Source organism: Zonotrichia albicollis, chromosome 29, assembly GCF_047830755.1.
Source record: "Zonotrichia albicollis isolate bZonAlb1 chromosome 29, bZonAlb1.hap1, whole genome shotgun sequence".
Lineage (NCBI taxonomy): Eukaryota > Metazoa > Chordata > Aves > Passeriformes > Passerellidae > Zonotrichia > Zonotrichia albicollis.
In genome coordinates this window covers 4789904-4812782 of record NC_133847.1, presented here as the reverse complement: position 1 = coordinate 4812782, position 22879 = coordinate 4789904, and the positions used below count along the sequence as shown (strand labels likewise).

Genomic DNA, 22879 nt, shown 5'->3' with positions numbered 1-22879 from the left:
TATCCACTTTTCCCAAACTGGTTGAACTACAACTTCCTAAAAAACTCAATTCCTTATCTGCTTAGAACACCAACCCATTCCATCCCAAATCTTTAGATTTTTAAGGAAAACAGCAAACACAGAGCCCACACTCAGAGGTTGGATGTTTTATTCACTGTCTCTACTTGGTCACCACCACACTGCAGCACTCACTCAAACACACTCTGCAAACAGCAAACAGACCAAAATTCACCTCCCCATAGGAAACAATCCCCACCAGGAGTGCATTTTCCCCATCTTTAAATACTTGTGTAATAATAATAATAATAATAATAATAATAATAATAATAATAATAATAATAATAATAAATAAACTCCAGTTCTGGTTTGGTTTGCAGTTCCCTTCTTCATCCCACTGCTGGAGATACTCCGTGTAATTGATTTCTCAAGTATAATTCCCATTTTATTGGGAATCCTGCAGCTGTTTCTCAGCCTCTCCCTGCTCTGCAGGCTCTGGGGGTGCCACCCTGGTCATTAATCACAATTTCATGTCAAAGGATAGAAAATAATCTTTAAAACCTGGCTTGGGGAACAACAAGGCAGAGTTCAGGTCCAATGACACAACACAGAGCAGGAGCTGAGCACCCTGCAAGGCTCAGCCCTCAGGGTTAGAAAAGGAGAGGGAAAAATGGCAAAAATGCAAAAAGAAGGGGGAAATTCCCTGTGCTGCAGAGTCCCACGGGATCAGAGGCTTTGTTTCACCCTGGGACACCTCTCTGGGCAGCTGCTTCCCCACAAAAGAGCAGCTCAAGTTCAAAAAATGCAGCTCTGGCCAAGCCATGATTTTTTCCCAATCAAAACCCCTCTTGAACCCCATTTCTCTGCTGTTTTTGGCTCCCCAAACCCCCCTGAGCTCCAGGATGGATCCTCACTTGGAGCTATATTGATTTCTGTTCAAAATCCAAATTTCCTCCCCCTGCTCTGTCACCCTCAGATCCGTCACTGCTGCATCACCTTTGGCAAAACATCCAATTTTGGGTTTTTTTTTCCCTCCCCACCCCAGCTGCTCAATTCTGCACCCCCATCCTGGGGGAGTGAACCTCCTGTATAAATTTGGTGGGATTTTTATCCTGAACACAGCGTTCTAAGCCCAAAATGTGGGGAGTGCAGGTGATGGTTGCTGCCTTAGGGCTCGACCTGCAATTCCCACATGGAATATGGATTTTGCTGACTTGCTCTCTACTAAAATCTGTAAATGGTTTGGTTATTGTTTTTCCTGCCTTAAAAAAAAAAATCATTTTCAAGAAATTTGTCTGCTGTTTTCATTAAAAAATAAAAATTAAAAAGTATAAATGCACCGGCCTCCCTCAGGGAACAGAAGTAATGTGGCAAAATCTCACAATATTCAAATTCTTGTGTTAAAATTGTGTCAATCCTGACCTGGAACACCAAGGGGAGGCTGGACCAGCATTCCCAGTCTGTGACCACCCCACCACCAGCAGCAAGGATCCACAGCAAGGCTGAAAGTGAGGAACACACCCTAAAAACACAGCCCAGGGCTGGGGAATGGCAAGGGGAGCACTGGCACGGGCTGTTCTCCAGAGAGGATTGAATATTTGGGGCTCCTAAAACCCCTCCTAACACAGCAACAGCCCCACACCTGGGCTGGTGACAGCACTGGATGTGTCACAGCTACAGCAGAAAAATTAAAAAAAACAATTTTCAGGATTATTTACAGGAACCCCTTCAAGACAACTCACTGCCTTTGCAGGGAAAGGTGGGAGAAATCCTGGTTGTGCCTCGATTTTTGGGATCTTCCCAAACCACAGCGGCCCAGACTGCTGCAAAGTGGGAAGAAAAGTCACTGCAGTGTCCCCTCAGGTGGTGGGGACAGACACAGGGACAGCGAGGGGGCTGGCAGGACAGGACACGAGGATTCCCGGAGCAGTGGCCAAGGCTTGGTGGTGCCACCGCTGCTGTGGGGCCATTAACTGTCACAGGCAGGCCCTGGCACGGCCACCAGGGCTTGGTGGTCACTCTGAAACGTGGCCACCGGGCCCACATCGGGGTGGTCACTCTGGAGTGTGGCCACCAGGCCTTTGGGGGTGTGGTCACTCTGGAATGTGGCGGGATTGTCACTGGAACGTGGCCACTGGGCCCATGGTGGGGTGGTCACTCTGGAACATGGCCACTGGGCCTACAGTGGGGTGGTCACTCTGGAACGTGGCAGGATGGTCGCTCTGGAACGTGGCCACCGGGCCCACGGTGGAATGGTCACTCTGGAACACGGACATTGGGCCCATGGTGGGGTGGTTGCTCTGGAACGCGGCCACCGGGCCCACACCAGGATGGTCACTCTCCAACATGGCGGGGTGGTCACTCTGGAATGTGGCCACTGGGGCCACATCGGGGTGGTCACTCTGGACCATGGCGGGGGTCGTCACTCTGGAATGTAGCCTTCGGGCCCACATCAGGGTGGTCATTCTGGAATGTGGCGGGATGGTCACTCTGGAACACGGCCACTGGGGCCACATTGGGGTGGTCACTCTGGAATGTGGCCACCGGGCCTTTGGCAGGATGGTTGCTCTGAAATGTGGCAGGATGGTCACTCTGGCACGTGGCCTCTGGGCCCACACTGGGGTGGTCACTCTGGAACGTGGCAGGATGGTCACTCTGGAACGTTCTGAGCTCCGTGCCGGCCCCGGGGCCGCCGTTCCCCTTGGGCTGGGCCAGGCCCCGGGGTCCCCCCTGGCCGCGGCCGCTGCGGGAGCAGTCGTGGTGGCCGTGGTTGCCCAAGCGGCTGGAGGCCACCACGGCCTTCATGGCAGCCTGGGATGGAGGCAGAGAATCAGGGAATTGTGGAATGTTCTGAGGGGACCACCCAGCCCAAATCCTGGCCTGGCCTGGGACACCCCAACAATCCCACCTCAACCATCCCACCCTCACAATCCCACCCTCACAATCCCACCCCAACAATCCCACCCTCACAATCCCACCCTCACAATCCCACCCTCACAATCCCACCCTCACAATCCCACCCCAACAATCCCACCTCAAGCATCCCACCCTCACAATCCCACCCTCACAATCCCACCCCAACAATCCCTCCCCCACAATCCCATGTCCCAAAAATCCCACCCCAAAAAATCCCATACCCACAATCCCACCCCAACAATCCCATCCCAAAAATCCTTCCTCCACAATCCCATATCCCAAAAATCCATTCCCCACAATCCTATCCCAAAAATCCCATCCCCGCAATCCCACCCCAACAATCTGGCCCCCACAATCCCACCCCAACAATCCCACCCCAACAATCCCATCCCAAACTCCTGCGGCTCTGGCAGCCTCAGATTGAAGAAATTCAATGCCCAGCACCCTTGGGGGAGGAACCTTTCCCTAAAATCCAACCCAAAAATCCCCTGGTACCGCTCCAAACTTTCCCTCAGGATCCAAGAGGGTGCTGCCCTTCCAGGCCATGGATGGGGGCAGTTATCTGTTGCTTCGATTTTTTAAAATTTTCTAAGTTTTTTGATGTTTATACATTTTCATAACAAACTTTTCCACACCCTTTTTGTAAATAACTTATAATTTTGCATTCTTTTATGGAAGAAGAGGGATTTGATATACTGTTGGTTAGTTCAGTGACATTGGAGAGGTGGCACTTTTTAAATCCACTGCCATTTTTAGAAATCCATTAAATGTTAGAGGCAGAAAATGAATTTTTATTTCAGGATCCCCTCCCTGTGCTGTCACACGTCCCCAGGTGTCCCCTCCTCACCTTCAGTTTCCTCCTGGCGTTGAATTCCTGCAGTTTCCTCTGCGTGCTGTCCATGTGAGCGAATTTTGCTGCTTTCCCAGTGACCCAGGGGTGCTGCAGGGCCTGCTGAACCGTCAGCCTCTTCTGGGGATCCAAAACGATCAATTTCCTCACCTGAAAGCAGCAAAATCGCTCATTTTTGTTATTTTGTAGAAATTCACAGTAAAATAAAGAAGATTATAATTTATATATAATATATAAATCGTAAAATCGAAGAAATAATCAAAATAATTGTAATAAATCATAAAATTTATCATAGTAAATCGTAAAACCAATAATAAAAAGAAGGAAGAAATAAAGAAAAAGAAATAAATAAGAAATAAAAAAGAAAGAAATAAAATTAATCATAAAATCAATAATAAAAAGAAGGAAGGAAGGAAGGAAGGAAGGAAGGAAGGAAGGAAGGAAGGAAGGAAGGAAGGAAGGAAATAAAATAGAAAGAAATAGAAAATATAAATAGAATGAAATAAAGTTAATCATAAAATCAATAACAAAAAAAAAGGAAGAAAGAAGAAACTGAAAAGAAATAAATAAGAAACAAAAGGGAAAGAAATAGGAAATGGAAATAGAAAGAAATAAAATTAATCATAAAATCAATAATAAATTAATAAATATTTTTAAAAATCAAACTAATAAATGAAATAAATTAATCATAAAATCAGTCATAAAAAATAAGGAATGAATAAAGGAAATTAAAGAAAGCAAGAGCGCATCATAATAAAGAAATAAATAAGAAATTCACATGAAAAAATAAATAATTAATAGAAATGTGGGGAAATAAATAAATTTAATTAGATAAATATATGCAGAAAATACATGAAGATAAAATAATGAAATGCAAGGAATAAAAAAATATGCGGTTAATAAATGAAAAGATATAAACAAAAGCAATAAATAGATAAAAATAAAATCATAAAAGAAGTGAAACCAATAATGAAAATAGTGATGAATAAATAAATGGAAATTTGACATGAACACATAAACAGAAAATCATAAATAAATACATCAATAATAAAATGTGATAGATAAATAAACAGAATTAAAGAAATTAATAAATGGATAAAAATGAAATCATAAAAGAAACAATCACAATGTTATGAATAAATACAGTAATTAATAAATAAAGGGATCAAAATGAAATCATAAAAGAAATCATAAACATGTGGAGGAAATAAATAAATAAATAAATAAAATAATGGAAGGGAAGGGAAGGGAAGGGAAGGGAAGGGAAGGGAAGGGAAGGGAAGGGAAGGGAAGGGAAGGGAAGGGAAGGGAAGGGAAATAAAGGGACATAAAATAAAATAAATAAGATAAAAATATATTAGAATAGAATATATTATAATAAAATATATTAGAATAAAATATACTAGAATAAAATATATTAGTATAAAATATACTAGAATAAAATAAAATAAAATAAAATAAAAATAAAATAAAATAAAATAAAATAAAATAAAATAAAATAAAATAAAATAAAAGTTACCATTTCCCAAGCCCAGCAGTGCCTCACTCACCAAGTCCTTGGCGTTTGGGGACACCTCGTCCCACCAGGGGGACACGAACTCGTAGTCGCAGGTGAGGATGCGGCCGTACATGTACTGATCCCCCCGCGGGTCAAAGAAGGGCTCGAAGCCACAGAGCCTGGGGGGACAGATATATATATATATATATATATAGATAGATATAGATATAGATATAGATATATATACGTAATATATAATATATAATATAAAATATATATAATATAATATAATATAATATAATATAATATAATATAATATAATATTTAACATAAAATATAATGTAATATAATACAATGTATAATATAATAGCATATAATAGTATATAACGGTATATACACTATTATCATATACATACATTATATTTTATATATTATCATATCATTCTAATATTAAAATTAATTTTAATATTGTTATGACTAAATTATAATAAATGATAACTTAATCTCAATTATAAACTTAATTATAAATCTATAATAATTTAATTATATAAATTTTATTATTATAGATTATGTATTAATAAGACTTTAATACATTATAATTATAATAAAATTAGAATATTGTAATATAATAGAATAATATATTATAGTATATGTAATAGAAATATATATTATGGTATATACAATATTGTATTATAAACATATATTATGGTGATATTATATTATATTACATTACATTATATTACATTACATTACATTATATTATATTATATTATATTATATTATATTATATTATATTATATTATATTATATTATATTATATTATATTATATTATATTATATTCCTTCTAAAAACATAGAGTCAAATTAATTTCCTCCTTCATCCTAGGGACCCTGCAAATTCCCAAACACCCCCCAGCAGGGACAGAGGGGACAAATCCCCCCTTTCTGTGTCCCCTGGCTGTGACACTCACAGGATGTAGGTGATGACCCCCACGCTCCACATGTCCACCTCTGGTCCATAGGGACACCCGTGCAGGATTTCGGGGGCTGGAAGGAAAATTTGGGGGTCAAAAACACCCATGGGGGAGTCCCAGTGGAGAAAACCCTGCTGGGCGCCAACAGGTGTGGAGGAAAAGGGATAAATGTGGAGAAAGGGAGAGAAATGGGGAGAAAAAGGGATAAATGTGGAGAAAGGGAGAGAAATGGGGAGAAAAAGGGATGAATGGGGAGGAAAGGGGATAAATGTGGAGAAAAAGGGGATAAATGTGGATCTGTGCCACCCAAATGTGGCACAACTCCAGCTATTCGTGCACCAAGCTGTGCCCAGCCTCAGGTGGGGAAAATTCCCTGGAATGTCCCTCCCACCCCAATTTTCCTGTCTCCAAAATGTCCCTCTCACCCCAATTTTCCTCTCCCAGAATGTCCCTCCTTTCTCCCACCCCAATTTCCCTCTCTCCCAAAATGTCCCTCCTTTCTCCCACCCCAATTTTCCTGTCCCCAAAATGTCCCTCTCTCTTTTCCACCCCAATTTTCCTCTCCCCTAAATGTCCCTCCATCCCTCCCACCCCAATTTCCTCTCCCCACAATGTCCCTCCATCCCTCCCACCCCAATTTTCCTCTCCCAAAATGTCCCTCCCTTGCCAATTTTCTTCTCCCCAAAAGGTCCCTCCCTTGTTCCCACCCTGATTTTCCTGTCCCCAAAATGTCCCTCCCTCCCTCCCCAATTTTCCTCTCCCCATAATGTCCTTCCCTGTCTCCCATCCCAATTTTACTGTCCCCAGACTGTCCCTCCCTCTTTCCCACCCCAATTTTCTTGTCCCCACAATGTCCCTCCATCCCTCCCACCCCAATTTTCTTGTTCCTACAATGTCCCTCCTTTCTCCCACCACAATTTCCTGTCCCCACAATGTCCCTCCCTTTCTCCCATCCCAATTTTACTGTCCCCAGACTGTCCCTCCCTCTTTCCCACCCCAATTTTCCTGTCCCCACAATGTCCCTCCATCCCTCCCACCCCAATTTTCCTGTCCCCACAATGTCCCTCCATCCCTCCCACCCCAGCTTTCCTGTCCCCCTCCCCTCTCACCGCAGTACCCCGGTGTCCCACACACGGTTTTCATGGTGTCCTGTTCATCCACGATCTTGGAGAGCCCAAAGTCACCTTGCAGGGACACAAGGGAGTGGCAGTGCCATCAGGGAGGGGCACTGGCACCCCCTCTCATGCCAGGACCCCTGGCCAGGTCCCCAACCCACCGATTTTGAGGGGTGCATCGGGGGACAGGTCAGCATAGAGCAGGTTCTCCGGCTTCAGGTCCCGGTGCACGACCCCATTCTCGTGCAAATACTGCAAAAAAAAAAAGGAAAAATGGGGTGTGAAAAGGAAGTGAACAGCCCCAGACAGAATTTGGGAGGTGGCAGCGGCGATTGGGGACCTGCCACAAACTCGGGACCAGCTCAGGAACAGCTACAACTGTGGTAAATCCGTTTCCAGTCAGGATTTCTTGTTTTTTAAACCCTCCCGTTGCCATGGAAACTGTGGGATGCAGAGCAGCCCTGACCTTCCTCCTTCCTCCTCTCCATCACCTCTGAGAGCAGATCCGTCTTCTCCCAGTGGTGCCTTTGGAAGGGCAAGGGTGAGCGGAGAAATGAGGTGTTTGGGGTGGGGGCAGCTCTGGGTGCCTCTGCCCGGGGATATTTGGGATGGGGACAGATCCAGGAACTTCTCCTCAGGGATATTTGGGATGGGAGCAGCTCTGGGTGCTCCTCCTCAAGGATATTTGGGATGGAGGCACCTCCAGGCCCTTCTCCTCAGGGATATTTGGGATGGGGGCAGCTCCAGGAATTTCTCAGGAATATTTGGGATCAGTGCAGCTCCAGGCCCTTCTCCTCAGGGATATTTGGGATCAATGCAGTTCTGGGTGCCCCTCCCCAGGGATATTTGGGATGGGGGCAGCTCTGGGTGCTTCTCCTCAGGGATATTTGGGATAGGGGTAGCTGCAGACATTTCTCAGGGATATTTGGGATGGGGGCATCTCCAAGCACTTCTCCTCAGGGATATTTGGGATCAGGGCAGCTCTGAGTGCCTCTCCCCAGGGATATTTGGGATGGGGGCATCTCCAGGCATTTCTCAGGGATATTTGGGATGGGGGCAGCTTTGGGTGCTTCTCCTCAGGGATATTTGGGATCAATGCAGTTCTGGGTGCCCTTCCCCAGGGATATTTGGGATGGGGGCAGCTCCAGGTGCCTCTCCCCTGGGATATTTGGGATCAGGGCAGCTCTGAGTGCCTCTCCCCAGGGATATTTGGGATGGGGGCAGCTCCAGGCCCTTCTCCTCAGGGATATTTGGGATAGGGGCAGCTGCAGACATTTCTCAGGGATATTTGGGATGGAGGCAGCTCCAAGCCCTTCTCCTCAGGGATATTTGGGATCAGGGCAGCTCTGAGTGTCTCTCCCCAGGGATATTTGGGATGGAGGCACCTCCAGGCCCTTCTCCTCAGGGATATTTGGGATAGGGTCATCTCCAGGCATTTCTCAGGGATATTTGGGATGGGGGCAGCTCCAGGCCCCTCTCCCCAGGGATATTTGGGATGGGGGAAGCTCCAGGCCCCTCTCCCCAGGGATATTTGGCTGCAGCCCCTCCCTCCCCATTACCGAAACAGCCTCCAGGATCTGCTTGACCACGTGCGCCGCGTCCCTCTCGCTGTAGAACCCCCTCTCCACGATCCTGCGGGCACAAGGAGCCTTCAGCCCCCTCATCCTCATCCTCCTCCTCCTCCTCCTCCTCCCAGGATCCTCACCTGAGCTGATCCTCACCTGTCAAAGAGTTCTCCCCCCGTCACCAGCTCCAGCACCAGCGCGATCTCCGAGGGCGTCTCGAAAATCTCCTTCAGCTTGATCTGGGAAAATGGATAAAAATGAAATAATAAAAGAAACAATCACAATGTTATACATTAATAAAGGAATTAATAAATGAAGGGATAAAAAGGAAATAATAAAAGAAATTGATCCGGAAAATGGATGAAAATGAGATCATTAAAGAAACAACCACGATGATATAAATAAATAAAGCAATTAATAAATAAAGGGATAAAAATGAAATCATGAAAGAAATCATACCCATATGGAGGAAATAAATAAATTAATTAAATAAAATAAATTAATACAATTAATAAAAGTGGAAAATTGAAAAAAATGACATCATAAAAGAAACAATCACAATGTCATAAATAAATAAAGGAATTAATAAATAAAGGGATAAAAATGAAATCATAAAATAAATTGATCTGGAAAATTGATAAAAAGGAGATATAAAAGAAACAACCACAATGTTATAAATAAAGTAATTAATAAATAAAAGGATAAAAATGAAATAATAAAAGAAATCATACCCATATGGAGGAAATCAGTAAATAAATAAAATAAATAAAACTGGAAAATGGATAAAAATGAGATCATAAAAGAAACAATCACAATGCTGTAAATAAATAAAGTAATTAATAAATAAAGGGATTAAAAATGAAATAGTAAAAGAAATCGTACCTATATGGAGGAAATAAATAAATAAATAAAATAAAACTGGAAAATTGATAAAAATGTGACCATGAAAGAATCAATCACAATGTTATAAATAAATAAAGTAATTAATTAACAAAGAGATTAAAAATGAAATCATGAAAGAAATCATACCAATATGGAGGAAATAAATAAAACTGAATAAATTAATAAATAAAAATAAAGTAAGGGGAAAAAAAAAAGAAAAGAAAGAAAAGAAAGAAGGGAAGGGTGACAGGAGGGATTTAGGGATGCGGAATGTAGGATATGGGATGTGGGATGCAGTGTGGTATTTTCTGCGTTCCCCCATTAAGGGGAGGAAATTATGAATCTGACTCCACCTTCTTAGAAGGTTAATTTATTATTTTATGGTGTTATATTCTATTTAAAAATGTTATAATAAAACTATACTAAAGAATAGAGAAATAGATACTTACAGAAGGTTTAACAAGATACTAATGAAAAACCTGTGACTCTCCAGAGTCCCACACAGCTGGCTGTGATTGTCATGAAATAAAAACAACTCCCATGTTGGATAAACAATCTCCAACCACATTCCAAAGCAGCAAAACGCAGGAGAAGCAACCAGAAAATTATTGTGTTCATTTTTCTCTGAGCTTCCCAAGAGGAGAAATCCTGGCTGAAGGGATTTTTCCAGAAAATGTGACAGTGCCAACGCAGGAATGCTGTGCTGGGAGGAGACTTTGACCACCAGGGAGGGTGGAAAGGGAAATCTCAGTGCAAACATTTCCTTCCTCTGTTTGTTTGGTTTTTCTTGATTTGTTTTCACCTGAATTTTTTAAAATTTCTTTGCAGCAGCCCCACTCACTTAACAGGGATTAAAGATGAATGTGGGAATGAGCAGAGCCTTGATTCTCTTCTCATTTCTGAGCTTGTTTGGCAGCTCAGAATTGGAATTTTGGAGGTCTGTGGGCACCTCAAAGCCTCCATCCAGCCCTGTGGTGTAACTGCAGCTGCATCCCATGGGATGGATCCTGGTCCTGCACACCTGGATGGATCCTGATCCTGCACACCTGGGATGGATCCTGCACACCTGGATGGATCCTGGTCTTGCACACCTGGGATGGATCCTGCACACCTGGGATGGATCCTGGTCCTGCACACCTGGGATGGATCCTGATCCTGCACACCTGGGATGGATCCTCATCCTGCACACCTGGGATGGATCCTGCACACCTGGATGGATCCTGGTCCTGCACACCTGGATGGATCTTGATCCTGCACACCTGGGATGGGATGGATCCTGCACACCTGGGATGGATCCTGCACACCCGGATGGATCCTGATCCTGCATACCTGGATGGATCCTGCACACCTGGGATGGATCCTGATCCTGCACACCTGGGATGGGATGGATCCTGCACACCTGGGATGGATCCTGCACACCTGGGATGGATCCTGCACACCTGGATGGATCCTGGTCCTGCACACCTGGATGGATCCTGCACACCTGCATGGATCCTGGTCCTGCACACCTGGATGGATCCTGATCCTGCACACCTGGGATGGATCCTGCACACCTGGGATGGATCCTGGTCCTGCACACCTGGATGGATCCTGATCTTGCACATCTGGATGGATCCTGCACACCTGGATGGGTCCTGGTCCTGCACACCTGGATGGATCCTGCACACCTGGGATGGATCCTGCACACCTGGATGGATCCTGCACACCTGGGATGGGATGGATCCTGCACACCTGGGATGGATCCTGGTCCTGCACACCTGGATGGATCCTGATCTTGCACACCTGGATGGATCCTGCACACCTGGATGGGTCCTGGTCCTGCACACCTGGGATGGATCCTGCACACCTGGATGGATCCTGGTCCTGCACACCTGGATGGATCCTGCACACCTGGGATGGATCCTGGTCCTGCACACCTGGGATGGATCCTGCACACCTGGGATGGGATGGATCCTGCACACCTGGATGGATCCTGCACACCTGGATGGATCCTCGTCCTGCACACCTGGATGGATCCTGATCCTGCACACCTGGGATGGATCCTTCACACCTGGATGGGTCCTGGTCCTGCACACCTGGGCGGATCCTGATCCTGCACACCTGGGATGGGATGGATCCTGCACACCCAGATGGATCCTGATCCTGCACACCTGGATGGATCCTGCACACCTGGGATGGATCCTGCACACCTGGACGGATCCTGATCCTGCACACCTGGATGGATCCTGCACACCTGGGATGGATCCTGGTCCTGCACACCTGGATGGATCCTGCACACCTGGACGGATCCTGATCTTGCACACCTGGGATGGATCCTGCACACCTGGGATGGGATGGATCCTGCACACCTGGATGGATCCTGGTCCTGCACACCTGGATGGGTCCTGGTCCTGCACACCTGGGATGGGATGGATCCTGCACACCTGGGATGGGATGGATCCTGCACGCCTGGGAGGGGATGAAGGAGAGCCAAACACACCCCGTGGGGTCACAGCCACTCTGGGATCAAGGCTCTGGAAATGTCCTGCAGCAGAAGAGGCCCCAAACCCTCGTTTCCCTCCTGATTTTTTGATTCAGTTCCCTTTATGCCTCCACAGCCCATCTGGAATTAACAATTCTCTTTTAAAGCAACGTCCAAATGCAATTTTTTTTCCTTTTTTCCCCCCCACTTTTTTTTTTTTTTTTTTTTTTTTTTAATAGAAACCCAAGAATTTCATGCTTCTTAAGACTTTTGTGACACTGCGAATTTCATGGGGCTTTAATCATTCCCTTCCCAGGCTGGGTGACAAGCCTTGATCCCCCGCGGGGTGAGAGACACTATGTGGCAGCTTATTGCATTATAATAATACACAGAGCACTATAATTTTCCTATTAACTTCAAAAGTTTACAATCCTATTATCAGCCGCTGCCGAGGTCGGTGCCGCACGATAGCAGCAAATAATGGAGCAGAGCAGCTCCTCTTCAAACATCTCTTGAACTTGGGGATGAGCAGAACCCCATGGAAACCTCGGGGATTTAAATATTCCAACAGGATGGATCCTCCTCTGTGCTTTAAGGAGAGGGGAGGGGGGAAAATTGGATTTTCTGTGGTGTTGCTGATAACACATCAGAGAGGAGCCTCTTCCCATCCACCTGGGCTGCTCCAGGTGTGTGATTCCCATCTCTGTGTCTCTCCAGATGTGCTGGGATGGGGAAATATCTCCATGGAAGAAGCTGAAGCACCAAAAACCACTAAAATACCCCAAAATGGGCTCACACTGTGCTGGCTGTCAATAATGGAGCAGAGCAGCTCCTCTTCAAACATCTCTTGAATTTGGGGATGAGCAGAACCCCATGGAAACCTCAGGGCTGGATCGTCCTCTGTGCTCTGAGGAGCTGCCTGGAGAGGGGAGGGTGAAAATTGGATTTTCTGTGATGTTTTTGAGAGAAGCCTCTTCCCATCCACCTGGGCTGCTCCAGGTGTGTGATTCCCATCCCTGTGTCTCTCCAGATGTGCTGGGATGGGGGAAATGTCTCCATGGAAGGAGCTGAAGCACCAAATTGTCCCAAAACCACTGAAACGCCCCAAAACAGGCTGAGAGGTTTAGAGACAACCTGTCCCCAGCGCTTTGTTCCTCTTTATCTCTGTTTTGGGGATCTTTGGGAATTCTCTTGGCTTCATCTCTTGGCGTGAAGGTTCTGGGTTTCTCCAGAGAGCAAAACTCCGAGGATGGGCTGGGAGCAGCCGTGCCCAGGCTTTGAGGGATGCTGCAGACAATGTCCAGTGATGTCCCAACGATGTCCCAATGATGTCCCAACGATGTCCCAGCGATGTCCTGACCACAATCCCAACAGGAGCAGGGCCTGTCCCAATCCTCAGCCCCACAGCAGCTCCCAGGTGTTTTTTTTCTGTGTCATTCCCTTAACTCAGGTGTTCTCCAAGCTCCTTCTGCAGTTTCCCACTGGAACCATGCAGTTGGGAATGAGCCTTTTTTGGGAGGCTCCTGGCATTCCAGAGGGGCTCTGCTGGATTAGATCAGCTCCAACCCTGCTCCTGTTATCCCTGGAGTGCTGAGTGGGCAGGGCACAGCCCCAGCCCTGCAGGCCTGGCCTCCCTTTTATCTCTGTGGCAGGATATTTTCCAGCCAGGCAATTTTCTGTGGGATTCATTTGATCTCCTCGATGGAAATTTGAGGTGGAAATCTCAAGCCAGGGCGTGGGAAGGAGGAGGACAGGGGGGTCCTTGGCTTTGGATATCATAGCCAAGAACTCAAATGAGCTGAAAGGAGCAGGAATTTCATGTGGCAGAGAGAGGGGCATAACCTGGATGCTGTGAGTGAGGCAGGGAGGGATCAGGGAGGGTTTTCCATGGGGTGACGCCTTCATTTTACACCAAGACAGGATGAGGATGAGGATGAAGATGAGGATGAGGATGAAGATGAGGATGAGGATGAGGATGAGGATGAGGATGAGGATGAGGATGAGGATGAGGATGAGGATGAGGATGAGGATATTCCAGCCCTTCCCGCAGCACCAGGGTGAATTAAGGGTGCAAACCCACCCCCAGCAGCCAAAGGGGTCTGCTTTGGGGTCCTACTCACGATGTTGGGGTGCGAGAGGCGCAGCAGGACCCCGATCTCCGTCCTCACGATCTTCTTGTCAATCTAGGAATTGACAAAAATTAATTGATTTTTTTAACTGTCTGGCACAGATCTTGTGTCACCTGCGCTGCCAGGCCTGGCTCTGCCTCCCCACATCACACCCAGCACATTTTACATCTGCCCCAGAGCCCACCCCACCCAAATCCCACTTTTGTCCATGTGGGACCCCCAGATTGTGGGAGCCATGCCCGGTGCCAGCCCCATGCCCATCCTGGTGCCAAGGGGCAGGGGAGGAGAGGCACCAGCACCCTCTCCCCAGCTCCCTGATGCTCCCCTTCCCATCCCCAGCCCCTCTCACCGTTTTCTTCAGGATCTTGGCAGCGTAGGGAGCTCCCGTGCCCTTCTCCTGGCAGCTGAACACCACCGAGGTGGCTCCCCTGGAGGGCAGAGAAATGTGAGGCTGGCACAGAGCTGGGGGTCCCGCTCCCCCTGTGCCCCCCAGCAGCACCTTTGGCAGTGCCAGGCCCTGGGAGCTCAGTGTGGATTCATTCATTCCACTCTTCATGGATCCTGCTTTTCATGGATCCTCCTCCTTCTGCATCCCCAAATTCCTGAATTCCTCCCTGTACCACTCCCCTTCATCCCCACACCACATCCCCATCCTCCTGCATCCCCCAAATCCTGAATTCTCCTCCTGTTCTCTTCTAATTCAGCCCCACATTCTTTTCCTCCTGCATCCCCCAATTCCTGAAGTCCCTTCCTGTACACCTCTCCTTCATCCCCATCCCACATCCCCTCCAATTCCTGAATTCCCCCAATTCCTGAATTCCCTTCTTGTACCCCTCCCTCCCCTTCATCACCACCTTCCCTTCTTCCTGCATCCCTAAATTCCTGAATTCCTCCCTGTACCCCTCCCCTTCATCCCCACCCCACATCCCTGTCCTCCTGCATCCCCCCAATTCCTGAATTCCCCTCCTGTTCCCCTCTCCTTCATCCCCACCCCACATCTCCCCATTCCTGAATTTCCCCAGTTCCTGAATTCCCTTCCTGTTCCCCTCTCCTTCATCCCCACCCCACATCTCCCCATTCCTGAATTTCCCCAATTCCTGATTTTTCCTCCTGTTCCCCTCTCCTTCATCCCCACCCCACATCCCCCTCCTCCTGCATCCCCTCCCGTGCCCATCCCAGCTTTTCCAATTCTATTTTAATTAAACCCGACTCCTACAGGGGGTTTAAATCCTTAAGCTGCTTTCACCACGGGACGGAGCCGCTCGCTCGCAGCCCCTCGGCGACAGCGGCGACACCGCCGGGGCTCCATCCCAGCCCATCCCGACACCAGACACCGCCGGGTGACACCGCCGGGTGACACCGGCACCGCCACCGCGTCCCATGGCGATCTCAGCTCGGGTTAATCGCGTTTCCCGAGCGCTGGACGGTGAAATCAGCCCAGGGGCTCATTTACAATTCCATCTCTCCCTGCCTGGCTCCTGCAGCAGATTAATTCCTGCCCCCGAGCCATCGGCCGCGTTTCACCGCACTTTGGCTCCGCCGCCTCGTGGGACGGAGCTCAGGCTGTGCCTGGAGGTGCCCGGCAAGATCAGACCCCAAAATCAGCGATTTTCACACCAAAACCTCCCCTGAGCACACCGACATCCCCCCAGGCAGCTCCCGGGTGCTCTCCTGAATGAGGGATTTGTCTCCAAACCCAGAGCAGGTTTTGCATCACCCTCATCCGGCTGAACTTGGGAACGGCGTTCCCATGGCAACGGCAGCGCTGGGTACCACTCTGGGATGCTGCGGGATCCAACCCTGCCCAGCTCCAAAATTTCCTCCCTTTTGCCAAACATCCTCCAGCAAACTTCATTTTACAATTAAAAACTAATTTGGAAACAAATTGGGACAGGAGGGGAGGAGCGGCCACCACCTGCTGCAGCTCAGGAAAAAGGGCAAAAACTGCAATTTGACCCCAAAATGGCATCGCTGCTGCTGTGACAACAACATCACGAGGTTATCCTTGGAATTTCCCAGCTTGTTTGATTTAAATCTGGTGCTGGAACTGGATGGATGATGGATGGATGGATGGATGGATGGATGGATGGATGGATGGATGGATGGATGGATGGATGATGGATGGAGGGATGGATGGATGGAGGGATGGATGGATGGATTTGGAAACAAATTGGGACAGGAGGGGAGGAGCAGCCACCACCTGCTGCAGCTCAGGAAAAAGGGCAAAAGCTACAATTTGACCCCAAAATGGCATCACTGCTGCTGTGACCGCCACAACAACGCCACGAGGTTATCCTTGGAATTTCCCAGCTTGTTTGATTTAAATCTGGTGCTGGAACTGGATGGATGGATGGATGGATGATGGATGGATGGATGGATGGATGGATGGATGGATGGATGGATGATGGATGGATGGATGGATGGATGGATGGATGGAGGGATGGATGGATGATGGATGGATGGATGGATGGATGGATGGATGGATGGATGGATTTGGAAACAAAATGGGACAGGAGGGGAGAAGCGGCCACCACCTGCTGCAGCTCAGGAAAAAGGGCAAAAGCTACAATTTGACCCAAAATGGCATCGCTGCTGCTGTGACCGCCACAACAACATCACGAGGTTATCCTTGGAATTTTCCAGCTGGGCTGGACACAGGGCAGGACCCTCCATCCCTTCTCCAGAGCTGAATCCCAGCCAGAATCTGTCTTTTTTCCACACGGCCAATTCGCAGCCCGATTCCCGGCACTAACGAGCTCGTTTAGGAGCGCTCGGCTCGGCGTTTAGGAGGGCTCGGGGTGGCTCCTGTGCCCGCTGTGCCCGCGGCGCTGCCCCTCACGCGTCCCCAATTATTGCAGCGCTCGGAATTCACCACGCCTCGGCCCCGCAGCCGCCAATAAATATCCCCAATCAGCCTCGCCCGCCACGGGAGATAATTGCATTTGCTTTCCAGATGAACTGGAAAATGTCGAGCGATGGGGTTTGCTGAGAGAGCCTGGAATGCGCGGCTGGGAGCGGCCCCGGGCTGGGTCCTCCCCTCTCCATCCCTTTCCTGCTCCATGGGGATTCCAGGCTGGATCTGGGTCCAGTCTTGGCAGGGAAGGCTCTGAGGGAGAGCTGTGCATGGAGAGTGGGCTCCCAGCAGCCCAAATCCCACCCAGATCCCACCAGGCCGTGAGTTTGATTTAAATCTGGTGCTGGAACTGGATGGATGGATGGATGGATGGATGGATGGATGGATGGATGGATGGATGGATGGATGGATTCCAGGCCTGTCCTTCTCTCCGACATCCCTCTGTGCAAGGCTGGATGCTGTCCAAGCCCTGGGCTGATGTGGCCACACCTTGATACAAACCCTTAAATTCCTGTTTTTACCAAAATTGCTGCTTTTCAGGATTCTCTGAGGATGGAAACCCAACCTGAGCCGCCAAATCCCCCTGTTCTGAGCCAGGGCTCCGAGGCAGAGCTGTCTCCCCCCATGGCACAGCCCAGAGCCCCCGCAAATGGGATCATCAACCTTCCCCTGGCACCCCTGGAGGGATCACAGCCCTCAGATGGGCTCTCCAAGCCAAATCCAGAGCTGGGAATTCAGGCTCTGGCATTTTGCAGCAGGCAGGACCCTCACTGCCCACCCCCAAAGCTTTGGGGTGCTCAGAGGAGAGATGGGTGTCCCCATGATCCCACTGCCATGGATGTGAGGAACATCCATCTCCACAGGCCCAGGGACCCCCAGCCCAGCCTGCAAACCCCCAGTGAGCTCTGCCAGACCCTTCCTGCAGCGTCACAGCAGCAAGGCCAGGTCACACCAGAGGGGAGGGTCTGTCACCATCCATCCCCTTATCCATCCTTCCACAGCCCTTCTACATCCATCCTTCTGTCCTGCTTGTCCAGCCCTTCCTGCATCCATCCATCCATCCATCCATCCATCCATCCATCCATCCATCATCCACCATCCATCCATCCATCCATCCATCCATCCATCCATCCATCTATCTCCTTCATATCTGTCCCTCTCTTCCTGCCTCCTTTTCTGCATCCCTTCACCCCCGTTTCCCTTCATCCACTCCCTCAAATCCCTCCACCTCCCCCAAATCCATCCCATCTGTATTCCTCAGCCTTCCCCACATCCCTCCATCCCCTTCATGTCTCTGTCTCTCTTCCTGCATCCTTTCCTGCATCCCTTCACCCCCCATTTCCTTTCATCCCCCTCCCCAAATCCATCCATCCATCCATCCATCCATCCATCCATCCATCCATCCATCCATCCTCTTCCTATCTGTCCCTCCCTTCCTGAATCCCTTCATCCCCCATTCCCCTTCATCCACCCACCCCAAATCCCTCCATCTCCCCCAATCCATCCCCTCTGTATTTCTCCATCCCTCCATCCCTCCTGCTTCCCTCCATCCCCCCCTGCCCCATCCATCTCCTGCCCCTCCCAGCCCCTCCCCGCTCGCTCTCCCCGCCCGGTACCGTCCCAGCTCGGGCCCCACGACGTAGAAATCTTCCAGTGCCGCCTCCCGGTGGGATCCATCGATCCAGAACTCGCTCTCGCCCTCGCTCTTGGACGTCGGCATGGTGGGCTGGGGGCTGCCAGCTGCCTGCAGCTGCTGGCAAGGGAAAGGGGAGCCCCCGGCATGGATGGGCGCCTCACCCGCACCCAAATCCCCCCCGCGCTTCCCGCAGAGCCCAGATGGCTCGGGAAAAACCAGCGCTGGGGATTATCGAGCGCGGCGGAATCACAAATCCCCTTCCCACTCGGCACGTACGATGCTTTTCCCTAGATAATTCCTTCCCCCCGCTCTGAGATGTTTCCCCCCCTCCCGGTTTTTTCCATCACCCCCTCCCTCTTTTCCCACCTGTTTGGGTCCCCCCCCAGCCCCTCCACGCGCTCCCCGGTAATTTTGGGGTGGGGTCGTGGCCCGGCACGTACCATTACCTGCGGCGCCGCCTCATCCCCGCCGCGGGGCGGCCGTGCCGAGGGTGGGCACGGGGGGTCCCGAGCCCGCGGCGCCGGGGCTGAACCTGCCCGAGGGCCCTCCCGGTGCTCCCCGAACCGGGGCGTCACGGCTCAGATCTTCTGGGGGGCTTCAGGGGGCTGGGAGGGGGCGGGGATGGGAAGATGGAGGGATGGAAGGATGGGAGGATGGAGGGCTCGGGAATGGAGGGATGCAGGGACGGGAGGATGGAGGGATGCAGGGACGGGAGGATGGAGAGATGGAGGGATGCAGGGATGGGAGGACTCGGGAATGGAGAGAGCAGGGATGGAAGGATGGAGGGATGCAGGGACGGGAGGATGCCGGCCAGCACGGATGCAGCTGCCACGATGCCGGGCTGGGAGGATGCCGGGATGCCGGGATGGGATGTGAGGATGCAGGGATGCCGGGACAGAAGGATTCAGGGATGCCGGGATGGAAGGATTCAGGGATGCCGGGACACCGGGCAGCACCGGGAGGCGGCGATGCGACGCTGCCGGGAAGCGGGAGCGCAGCGCTGCAGGGAGAGAGGAAGATGAGGATGCGGGGCCGGGGCTGCGGAGCACCGGGACCCTCCCCGGCAGCATCAGCGGCTCCCGCCTGGCTCGGCCGTGCCACCCCCCGGCCCGGCGCCGCCACTGCACCCCCCCCGAGCCCCCCCGGGGCTACGGAACCCGCGCGGTGCTCGGGGGGAGCCCGGGCGGCCCCGAACCCACATCGCGATCCCGCACCGGCAGAACCGGCCCCGCTGCGGGGAGCACCGGAACCCCCCCGGTGCCGCGGCCCCTGTCCCGCCCCGCACACACCGGGGCCGCACTGTGCCCCCACCCCGAGCAGCCGGAACCGGGAACCCACCCCCTCCCCTCTCCCGGTGTCGGGGTCGCGGGGCGGGGGGCGCGGGCGCTGCCCGGAGCCGCCGCACGGTGACGCCGTCGCCCACCGGATGGGAACGGGGGGGGCGGGGGGGAAACGGGGAGGTGGGAGGGGACGGGGCGGGGATGGGATTGGGATTGGAGAGGGATTGAGGTGCGGGGCTGGGCTGGGAATGGGTTGGGAATGGTGGGAATGGCACTGGGAATGGCGGGAATGGCGTTGGGAATGGTGGGAATGGGCTGGGAATGGCACTGGGAATGGTGGGAAAGAGACTGAGAATGGTGGGAAAAGGCAGGAATGGCAGTGGAAGTGGTGGGAATGACACTGGGAATGGTGGGAATGGCACTGGGAATGGCACTGGGAATGGTGGGAACAGAGAATGGCACTGGGAATGGCAGGAATGGCACTGGGAATGGCACTGGGAATGGTGGGAATGACACTGGGAATGGTGGGAATGGCACTGGGAATGGCACTGGGAATGGTGGGAACAGAGAATGGCACTGGGAATGGCAGGAATGGCACTGGGAATGGCACTGGGAATGGTGGGAACAGAGAATGGCACTGGGAATGACAGGAATGGCACTGGGAATGGTGGGAATGGCACTGGGAATGGCACTGGGAATGGTGCGGCCCAGCTGGAGGAGGAGGATGAGCAGTGGAGGTGAGGGGTGAGATGGGATCAGGGGATCAGGCATGGGTGGGTTTAGGGTGAGATTGGGATTGGGGACGGGCCTGGAACAGGGAATGGAGATGGGATGAGATCGGGCAGGGCTGGGACTGAGGATGGGATGGGAGTGAGGATGGGATTGGGTTGGGATGGATGGATGGGATGGGATGGGATGGGATGGGATGGGATGGGATGGGATGGGATGGGATGGGATGGGATGGGATGGGATGGGATGGGATGGGATGGGATGGGATGGGATGGGATGGGATGGGGATGGGATGGGATGGGATGGGATGGGATGGGGATGGGATGGGATGGGATGGGATGGGATGGGATGGGATGGGATGGGATGGGATGGGATGGGGATGGGATGGGATGGGATGGGATGGGATGGGATGGGATGGGATGGGATGGGATGGGATGGGATGGGATGGGATGGGATGGAATGGGGATGGGATGGGATGGGATGGGATGGGATGGGATGGGATGGGATGGGATGGGGATGGGATGGGGACAGGGCTGGGGTGAGACTTGGACTGGGGCCAGGAACAGAATCAGAATGGACACAGGATTAGAGAAGGAGATGGGATGGGGCCAGGGATGGGACTGTGGATGGTTTTTGCATGGGGCCAGGGATGGGATGGGCCTGTGGGGATGGAACAGGTCCAGGAATGAGGTGGCAGTGAAGATAGGGCTGGGAAAAGGACAGGAATGAGGATGGAATGGGGCCAGGAACAGAGTGGGAGTGGGGATGGGTTTGGGGTGCTGCTGTCCCTGTGTCTGGAGCCACCCACACTGTCAGGGAGCCCATGGGGTGTTGTGCTCCCCATGGCAAAGGGAGCAGGAAATCCCTGCTGAACATCCAAGGCAAGGAAACAACAGATTTTTATGTTTTTCTATTAAGAACTGGAAATAAAGAGAGCATCCCACAGCACAGTGACCCTCCAGTGGGACTGAGGGGCAGACAGGCCCTGAGGATGCTTCAGCCCCCACCCAAATCCCTCACCACAAACAGGAGACCCCCAAAAGGCCCCGCCATGAAGGTCTCACAGGCAGGAAACATTCTCCTTGTCATGGGCTCCCCGAGTATTTATTAGAATATTTTATCATATCTGAGGGAGGCAAACTCAGCCCTGCTTGATCTCCTCCAGTTGCAACTCCCTTTTGAAAGGGATGTTCTCCGTGCAGGGAGTGACCTGCTCCGTGAATAAATTGACTCTGCCTCCATTCTCTCCCTGTCCTGCAATGTTGTGGAGACAAGGGTGGGCTGCAGAGGCTGCTTGGCATAATTAATATTTATCACAAGCACAATCCCCCCACCCCGTTCATCCCCAAAGAGTGGGGGGCTGCGTTGGCAGCTCCTTCCCTTTGGAAATCTCATCATTGGGTTCTTAATTAGGGGTCCAACCCCTCCTGGCACCCACAGACACCCACGGGTGGGCACGGGATGGACAGAGGGAAATGTGGATGGGAATGGGGCATCCCCCGACCCCTGCACACCCCAAAACCCCCATGAGGTGAGGGGTACCCTTTGCAGGAGCTGTCCCAACCCAGGACACGTCCCCAAGGGGCAGATCCAGCTGCTGGCAGCAGGAATTGCCCCGTTCCCTGCCGGGCTGGTGGGACGCTGGGGCTGGATCCGTCCTCCAGCCTTTTGTCTGTGGGAGAGGAATTAATTATTTTGTTCTCTCATTACCCCGGACTAAAAAATCCATTTCTGAGCAGCATAAATTTCGGTGCCTGAAGTGGCTATTTTAACATCCCGGGAAACATTTCTCTCCCTCCCTCGCCCTTTTCCCAATCATTTCTGTCTCATTGGCAGCCATCGATGTTCCGGATGAAGCACAAGATGGAGGGACATTATCCAAACCCTGCAAAACGGCCTTTTCTGGGTGGAAAATGGGGTGGAGAGGCTGAAATGGGGTCCTCACGGTCCCCCCAAACCCCCTGGGCTGGGGGTCTGGTGCAAAGAGAGAGCA

At 50.7% G+C, this 22879-nt stretch overlaps 1 protein-coding gene across 5 annotated transcripts; it reads right to left on the bottom strand.

Annotated features, from left to right (window-relative positions):
* Window positions 1-131: 131 nt before the first annotated feature.
* On the bottom strand, window positions 132-20350 carry LOC141725418 (calcium/calmodulin-dependent protein kinase type IV-like). 5 transcript variants are annotated; one of them, XM_074528899.1, is made up of 13 exons: window positions 20216-20350; window positions 19318-19877; window positions 18858-18994; window positions 14737-14815; window positions 14379-14441; window positions 9072-9154; window positions 8910-8982; window positions 7512-7602; window positions 7345-7419; window positions 6233-6308; window positions 5314-5440; window positions 3761-3913; window positions 132-2808 (listed from the first exon to the last, which is right to left on the bottom strand). In XM_074528899.1, the coding sequence occupies exons 2-13, from the start codon at window positions 19318-19320 to the stop codon at window positions 2395-2397; spliced, it is 1374 nt and encodes a 457-aa protein (XP_074385000.1). In that variant the 5' UTR covers window positions 19321-19877; window positions 20216-20350; the 3' UTR covers window positions 132-2394. The 5 variants fall into 5 exon arrangements, with proteins under 5 accessions (XP_074385000.1, XP_074385001.1, XP_074385004.1 ...); XM_074528900.1 differs by having other exon boundaries at window positions 20167-20287; XM_074528903.1 differs by lacking the exon at window positions 20216-20350 and having other exon boundaries at window positions 18858-18991; window positions 19324-20017.
* Window positions 20351-22879: the final 2529 nt, after the last annotated feature.